The sequence below is a fragment of the Ictalurus punctatus genome, chromosome 25 (genome assembly GCF_001660625.3).
Source record: "Ictalurus punctatus breed USDA103 chromosome 25, Coco_2.0, whole genome shotgun sequence".
Classification (NCBI taxonomy): Eukaryota; Metazoa; Chordata; class Actinopteri; order Siluriformes; family Ictaluridae; genus Ictalurus; species Ictalurus punctatus.
This window is the reverse complement of record NC_030440.2, coordinates 19975789-19984048: the sequence shown is the minus strand read 5'-3', so window position 1 is coordinate 19984048 and position 8260 is coordinate 19975789. Positions and strand designations below refer to the sequence as shown.

Here is an 8260-nt window from a genome sequence, read left to right as displayed (position 1 = left end):
CTTCACTTCCCCCTCTCTCTCACTCTCTCTCAAGCCCCCTCTCCCCCTCACTTCCCCCTCTGTCTCACTCTCTCAATCCCCCTCACTTCCCCCTCTGTCTCACTCTCTCACTTCCCCTCTCATTGTCTAACTTCCTCCTCTCTCTTTCACTCTCTCTCACTCCTCCTCCTCCATCTGTCTCCCTACCCCCCCCCCCTCTCTCTCTCTGGGTGAGGGGATGATGGAGGGAGTTGCTGTGTATCTGCAGTGTTGCAACGACAAACGTTTCCACACCTCTCACTTCATCTGCCTTCCTCATACACACACATACACACACACGCACACACACACACACACACACACACACACACAGATAGAGAGAGAAAAACAGAAAGCTAGAGAGATAGAGGGAGACAGCAGGAGAGAGTATGCATCGTTCTGTGCAGTGAAGATTCTGTCTGTGTTTCATTTCCTCGTTTAATCCTCCAGACTTCAGATGAAAACATGCAAAGCAGAAGGTAAGCACTTCTATCTATCTATCTATCTATCTATCTATCTATCTATCTATCTATCTATCTATCTATCTATCTATCTATTTCTGAATGTTTATGAGATAGATGTATCTGCAGAGGGGTTTCCCCAGCTCTTCATTTTCAGCACGCAGGATTCTCTTCTCATCGCTCCATCATCCGTTCATCATTGGTCCTTCATCCCTCCATCATTCTTTCATCCATCCATGTTTTAACTTAAATTTATTTGTGAAGAATGTGTAACAAGTCAATCTCTCCACCCTTCCATAATTTTTCTGTCATCCTTCCATCAGCCCTTGATTTTCTCTCCATCCTTCCTATAACCACTCCTATCATTCCTCCAACATCCATCATCCCTCTAGCATACCTTCCATCCTTCAATCATTCTTTCATCATCTCCATCATAACACCAGCCCTCAATTATTCACATATCCCCCATCCTTCTGACATTACTCCACCATCCCTTCATCTTAGATTTATACTTCCCTCCATCATCCCCCATCCTTCTGACATTACTCCACCATCCCTTCATCTTAGATTTATACTTCCCTCCATCATCCCTCCATCCTTCTGACATTACTCCACCATCCCTTCATCTTAGATTTATACTTCCCTCCATCATCCCTCCATCCTTCTGACATTACTCCACCATCCCTTCATCTTAGATTTATACTTCCCTCCATCATCCCTCCATCCTTCTGACATTACTCCACCATCCCTTCTTTATATATACACAACACTCCATCCTCAGATTTTGAAAAGGTAGATCACTTCATCTGAGAGTTGGATTTTTTTGCACGTGTGTGTGTGTGTGTGTGTGTGTGTGTGTGTGTGTGTGTGTGTGTGTGTGTGTGTGTGTGTGTGATACCACTACAACCATTTAGCCACACAACCGGCACCTCCAACAGGGCCGTGACCTCCTCCAGGGCCTCCTGTATGATGAAACTTCCAGAAATGTCTGTAGTGTACTATCAGAATTGCTGTTTAAATGTACTGTTTAAAACAACAACAACAACAACAACAACAATAATAATAATAATAATAATAATAATAATAATAATAGCCTTTGGTGTCTCTTTGTTTCCAGTGTGTTAGTATTCATTGTGAGTTTTTAGCATTTTCTTAGGGTTAGCGTTCTGTGTGCATTCAGTGAGTGTTTGCATGTTTGTGTGTGTCTGTGTGTGTGTTAGCATTGTTAAACATGGCAGTACACTATCTATCAATCTATCTATCTATCTATCTATCTACTGTATCTACACAGATGAACTCCTGATTATTAAGTCTTGTATACTGTCGGGTTAGGCAGCTGCTTAAGTAGACTTTCTGAGCTCCACATTCAGATGATTAAAATCAACTGCCTGTAGTTTTAACACCACCAAGGGTAAAAAGGGGAAAAAAGACTAATATGATGATATCTGAGTGAGATTTTTCCTTTATCACAGATATATTACTGCATGAATAATAATAATAATAATAATAATAATAATAATAATAATAATAGTGATTGTAATTAATCCCATTAATCTCTGGTTTAATTTAAGAAAATGGCTTCCACACTCATTGTTCAGCAGCACACAGAATAGAACAGCACTTGATCCAGCGCACGCTGTTATTTTACATCGAACTCTGACATTTACTCGTACGCAACTTACTGAAGACAAGAGACACTAAATCGAGGTGATGAAATTCAAATATGTTGAGAGATGTACGAGATTTTATCACACTTTTAATTACTGATCAGTTGAATTAATAAAATACCGTCAGTGTGTTAATTCGATGCGCTCTGCTGTAAAGAAAACATGCTCACGATGTGAAGGATAATCTGATCCAGCGCTCATCTGCTACGCTTACAGATAAACTTCAACTTGATTCATCACTTTATCCATAAAATATTCACTCCTCCAGATAAACCATGTCTCTGAGTAATCACATTTCTCATCTCACTCTCTTTAGTCGTGCAGGATCATCTGTCTTTGTGTCCTCTTTCTGTCACTCATGACTGTTTCAGCTGTGTTTCCATCACCATATTGCTAAAACAGTTAGCTTCACACAACGTGTTTCACAAAAGACAATGCTGGAGATAAGCATCACTTACAGAACCCATCAACACTGGAACATGGACAGAGTTCTCAAGCAGTTCCTCCAGGATTTTGTGATTTTGCAATGGCAGAAATAAACACAAAATCAAGGAAACTCTGCAATTTTCCGCAGAACCTCTCCTTCTCTTTGTTTCTCCGACTGGATGCTGGCTGATCTTTCCCAGCAGTCATTCCACTTTCTGTAGAACCTCAGAGACACACACATGGGTTTAAGGCACAGAAATACACAAAACATGGGGGTTAGGGAAGAACAGGTTAACAGGAAGTCAAGTCAAGTGGTTTCTTATTGTTGTTTCAGCCGTACACAGCTGGTACAGTACACAGTGAAACAAACAACGTTCCTCCAGGAGCACGCTGCTACATAAACAACACACAAACTACATGAGACACCGAACTAAATAAGATCTGCAAACATTCTTACACAAAGTGCACGTGAAGACATGTTGTAACACCACAGGACAGTACAGTAACTACTAAACCAGGACAATCGGTACAGTAAGTGACAGTGTAGCGCTGAACAGTACACCGTGTTAGTGTGGAAGTGTCTGATATAACAGGAAGTGCAGAAGAATAACAATATAATAAAACTGCTGTGAATATAAACATAACATGCTGTAACACAGAATTCAGCAAATTAGCTTACACCAAATATGGACATAGCAGTTATTGCAGTAGCAGCGAAGTAAAGTGTATAATAGTGACAATAAATTAAATACTATGTTCGTATAAATACAGTAGCAGCAAGAAATGCAACACTGAGGAGTCTGATGGCTTGGGGGATGAAGCTGTTACACAGTCTGTCCGTGAGGCCCGAATGCTTCTGCACCTTTTTCCAGATGGCAGGAGGGTGAAGAGTGTGTGAGTGGGGTGTGTGAGGGGTGTGTGTGGAATGTGTGAGGGGTGTGTGACGGGTGAGTGAGGGGTGAGTGAGGGGTGTGTGTGGGATGTGTGAGGGGTGAGTGAGGGGTGTGTGAGGGGTGTGTGAGAGGTGAGTAAGGGATGTGTGAGGGGTGAGTGAGGGGTGTGTGTGGGATGTGTGAGGGGTGAGTGAGGGGTGTGTGAGGGGTGAGTTAGGGGTGTGTGTGGGGTGTGTGAGGGGTGTGTGAGGGGTGAGTGAGGGGGTGAGTGAGGGGTGTGTGTGGGGTGTGTGAGGGGAGTGACAGGGGTGAGTGAGGGGTGTGTGAGGGGTGAGTGAGGGGGTGAGTGAGGGGTGTGTGTGGGGTGTGTGAGGGGTGAGTGAGGGGTGTGTGAGGGGTGAGTGAGGGGTGTGTGAGGGGTGTGTGAGGGGTGAGTGAGGGGTGTGTGAGGGGTGAGTGAGGGGTGTGTGAGGGGTGTGTGTGGAATGTGTGAGGGGTGTGTGACGGGTTAGTGAGGGGTGAGTGAGGGGTGTGTGTGGGATGTGTGAGGGGTGAGTGAGGGGTGTGTGAGGGGTGTGTGAGGGGTGTGTGTGGGGTGTGTGAGGGGAGTGAGAGGGGTGAGTGAGGGGTGTATGAGGGGTGAGTGAGGGGTGAGTGAGTTGTGTGTGACGGGTGAGTGAGGGGTGAGTGAGGGGTGTGTGTGGGATGTGTGAGGGGTGTGTGAGGGGTGTGTGAGGGGTGAGTGAGGGGTGTGTGTGGGGTGTGTGAGGGGTGTGTGAGGGGTGAGTGAGGGGTGAGTGAGGGGTGAGTGAGGGGGTGAGTGAGGGGTGTGTGAGGGGTGTGTGAGGGGTGTGTGTGGGATGTGTGAGGGGTGTGTGAGGGGTGAGTGAGGGGTGTGTGAGGGGTGAGTGAGGGGTGTGTGAGGGGTGTGTGTGGGATGTGTGAGGGGTGAGTGAGGGGTGTGTGAGGGGTGTGTGAGGGGTGAGTGAGGGATGTGTGAGGGGTGAGTGAGGGGTGTGTGAGGGGTGAGTGAGGGATGTGTGAGGGGTGAGTGAGGGGTGAGTGAGTTGTGTGTGACGGGTGAGTGAGGGGTGAGTGAGGGGTGTGTGTGGGATGTGTGAGGGGTGTGTGAGGGGTGTGTGAGGGGTGAGTGAGGGGTGTGTGTGGGGTGTGTGAGGGGTGAGTGAGGGGGTGAGTGAGGGGTGTGTGAGGGGTGTGTGAGGGGTGTGTGTGGGATGTGTGAGGGGTGTGTGAGGGGTGAGTGAGGGGTGTGTGAGGGGTGAGTGAGGGGTGTGTGAGGGGTGTGTGTGGGATGTGTGAGGGGTGAGTGAGGGGTGTGTGAGGGGTGTGTGAGGGGTGAGTGAGGGATGTGTGAGGGGTGAGTGAGGGGTGTGTGAGGGGTGAGTGAGGGATGTGTGAGGGGTGAGTGAAGGGTGTGTGAGGGGTGAGTGAAGGGTGTGTGAGGGGTGAGTGAAGGGTGTGTGAGGGATGTGTGAGGGGTGTGTGAGGGGTGTGTGTGGGGTGAGTGAGGGGTGAGTGAGGGATGTGTGAGGGGTGTGTGTGGGATGTTTGAGGGGTGAGTGAGGGGTGAGTGTGGGATGTGTGAGGGGTGAGTGAGGGGTGTGTGAGGGGTGTGTGTGGGATGAGTGAGGGGTGAGTGAGGGGTGTGTGAGGGGTGTGTGTGGGATGTGTGAGGGGTGTGTGAGGGGTGAGTGAGGGGTGAGTGAGGGATGTGTGAGGGGTGTGTGTGGGATGTTTGAGGGGTGAGTGAGGGGTGTGTGAGGGGTGTGTGTGGGATGTGTGAGACTTGAGTGAGGGGTGAGTGAAGGGTGAGTGAGGGGTGTGTGTGGGATGTGTGAGGGGTGTGTGAGGGGTGAGTGAGGGGTGTGTGAGGGGTGTGTGAGGGGTGTGTGAGGGGTGAGTGAGGGGTGTGTGTGGGGTGAGTGAGGGGTGTGTGTGGGGTGTGTGAGGGGTGAGTGAGGGGTGTGTGAGGGGTGAGTGAGGGGTGTGTGAGGGGTGTGTGAGGGGTGAGTGAGGGGTGTGTGTGGGGTGTGTGAGGGGTGTGTGTGGGGTGTGTGAGGGGTGAGTGAGGGGTGAGTGAGGGGTGAGTGAGGGGTGTGTGTGGGATGTGTGAGGGGTGAGTGAGGGGTGAGTGAGGGGTGTGTGAGGGGTGTGTGTGGGATGTGTGAGGGGTGTGTGAGGGGTGAGTGAGGGGTGTGTGAGGGGTGAGTGAGGGGTGAGTGAGGGGTGTGTGAGGGGTGTGTGTGGGATGTGTGAGGGGTGTGTGAGGGGTGAGTGAGGGGTGTGTGAGGGGTGTGTGGGATGTGTGAGGGGTGTGTGGGATGTGTGAGGGGTGTGTGAGGGGTGAGTGAGGGGTGTGTGAGGGGTGTGTGAGGGGTGAGTGAGGGGTGAGTGAGGGGTGTGTGAGGGGTGTGTGTGGGATGTGTGAGGGGTGAGTGAGGGGTGTGTGAGGGGTGTGTGCGGGGTGAGTGAGGGGTGTGTGAGGGGTGAGTGAGGGGTGTGTGAGGGGTGTGTGAGAGGTGTGTGAGGGGTGTGTGAGGGGTGTGTGAGGGGTGAGTGAGGGGTGTGTGAGGGGTGTGTGTGGGATGTGTGAGGGGTGTGTGAGGGGTGAGTGAGGGGTGTGTGAGGGGTGTGTGTGGGATGTGTGAGGGGTGTGTGAGGGGTGAGTGAGGGGTGAGTGAGGGGTGTGTGAGGGGTGAGTGTGGGATGTGTGAGGGGTGTGTGAAGGGTGAGTGAGGGGTGTGTGAGGGGTGTGTGTGGGATGTGTGAGGGGTGTGTGAGGGGTGTGTGAGGGGTGTGTGTGGGATGTGTGAGGGGTGTGTGAGGGGTGAGTGAGGGGTGTGTGAGGGGTGTGTGCGGTCATCCACAATGCTGGTGGCTTTGCGGATGCCGCATGTGGTGTAAATGTCTATGATGGAGGGAAGAGAGACCCTCACTATCTGATGCAGCTGCTCAGGATGCCCTGTATGGTTCCTCTGTAGAATGTGGTGAGGATGGCAGGTGGGAGATGGACTTTTTTCAGTTTTTCCCAGAAAGTAGAGACGCTGCTGGACTTTCTTTTTTATGGCGCTGGTGTTGAGGGACCAGGTGATGAATTTGGTGCTCTTGATGATCTCCACAGAGCCGTCGATGTTCAGTGCAGAGCGGTCGCTCCATGCTGTCCTGAAGTCAACAACCATCTCTTGTTTTGTCCACGTTCAGAGACAGGTTGTTGGCTCTGCACCTCCTCTCTGTATGCTGACTCATGCAAATCTGACTACTGTCTGTCTGTCTCTGTCTATCTGTCAGTCTGTCTGTCTCTCTCTCTTTTCATTGTGAAGGTTTTGCTTCCCTTTGTTAAACTGTGTGTTTGTGTATGTGCATGTGTGTGAGAGAGAAAGAGTGTGTGTGTGAGAGTGTGTGTGTGTGTGTGTGTGTGTGAGAGAGAGAGTATGTGTGTGAGAGTGTGTGTGCGTGTGAGAGAGAGAGAGAGAGTGTGTGTTTGTGTGTGTGTGTGTGTGTGTGTCTGTGTGTGTTGTGTACAGTGGTTTAGTGGTTAGCACGTTCGCCTCACACCTCCAGGGTTGAGGGTTTGATTCCCACTGTGGCCCTGTGTGTGTGGAGTTTGCATGTTCTCCCTGTGCTGCGGGGGTTTACTCTGGTTTCCTCCCCAGTTCAAAGACATACGTGGTAGGCTGATTGGTGTGTCCAAAGTATCTGTAGTGTATGAGTGGGTGTGTGAATGGGTGTATGAGTGGGTGTATGAATCACTGCGCCCGGGGGCCATCTTCAGTCGTCTTGACTCAGTCTTGTCACTGGATCATGTCGGTCAGCAGGAAGTGAGAGTGTGGCCGATGCTGTGCAAGTCTTCCTCACTTTAATCCAATTACGCGCAAGTGGAGTTCCAGTTTGTGTTCTCCATAATGGAGTCGGAAATGGAAACTTCGGTCTTCGTCAAAATCGACGGACAAACTCCTGTGTAAGAGTGTGTGTGTGTGTGAGTCACACTCTTTGGTTTTCTTTAGTTAAGGGGTTTCCTGGGAGATGATCTGTCTACACTGAGAGACGAGTGAAGGAGGAATCAGTCTCTCTCTCTCTCTGTCTACAGGCAGTAATGAGTCACACTCATTTGCAGTGAGACACATTCACAACTCCCACCATCTGGACAGTCAGAAGAACCGATACAGAGTGTGAGTGTGTGTGTGTGTGTGTGTGTGTGTGTGTGTGTGTGTGTGTGTGTGTGTGTGTACAGTATTATTAGTTCTCCTCTCACTTCTCAGTTCCATCTCATTTACACTACATGAAGAACAGCAGATGAGTGTGAGCAGAACATTGATGGTTCTCTGTCTGTCTGTCGGTCTGTCTGTCTGTCTGCAGGGTGGTCACAGAGAACCCACAGCGATTCTGTAGCACACTCCACAGAGAGCAAGAGAGATAAACACCAGGAGCTGCTGTACACATCTACATGAGAGCTGATGTTCACACACACACACCATGAAGAAGATCTACATCGGCAAAACCGGCCTGAAAAGCTCACGGGCCGGCTGTAAGCACCAGAAGAAAAGGTGAGACACTGAGAGAGTGAGACAGAGCAGAGTTGAGACACTGAGAGAGTGAGACAGAGCAGAGTTGAGACACTGAGAGAGTGAGACAGAGCAGAGTTGAGACACTGAGAGAGTGAGACAGAGAAGTGAGACAGTAATACTACTGTTGTTGTTGTTGTTGTTATTAATATTAGATATGTTATCTGTGATCATGTGACAGGATGTTTTCAAATACATCCAGTTTCTCTCGT

The 8260-nt window shown here is 49.7% G+C and overlaps 1 protein-coding gene across 1 annotated transcript in view; it reads left to right on the top strand.

Moving 5' to 3' along the window:
• Positions 1 to 262: 262 nt before the first annotated feature.
• The window catches only part of si:dkey-174m14.3 (uncharacterized protein LOC563117 homolog), a 16045-nt gene continuing 8047 nt past the window's right edge, over positions 263 to 8260 (top strand). Inside the window, exons 1-2 of the mRNA XM_053675881.1 lie at positions 263 to 497; positions 7843 to 8030. Of these exons, the coding sequence (XP_053531856.1) occupies positions 7960 to 8030 (71 nt within the window). The 5' untranslated portion in view covers positions 263 to 497; positions 7843 to 7959. The remainder of the gene's footprint in view (positions 498 to 7842; positions 8031 to 8260) is intronic.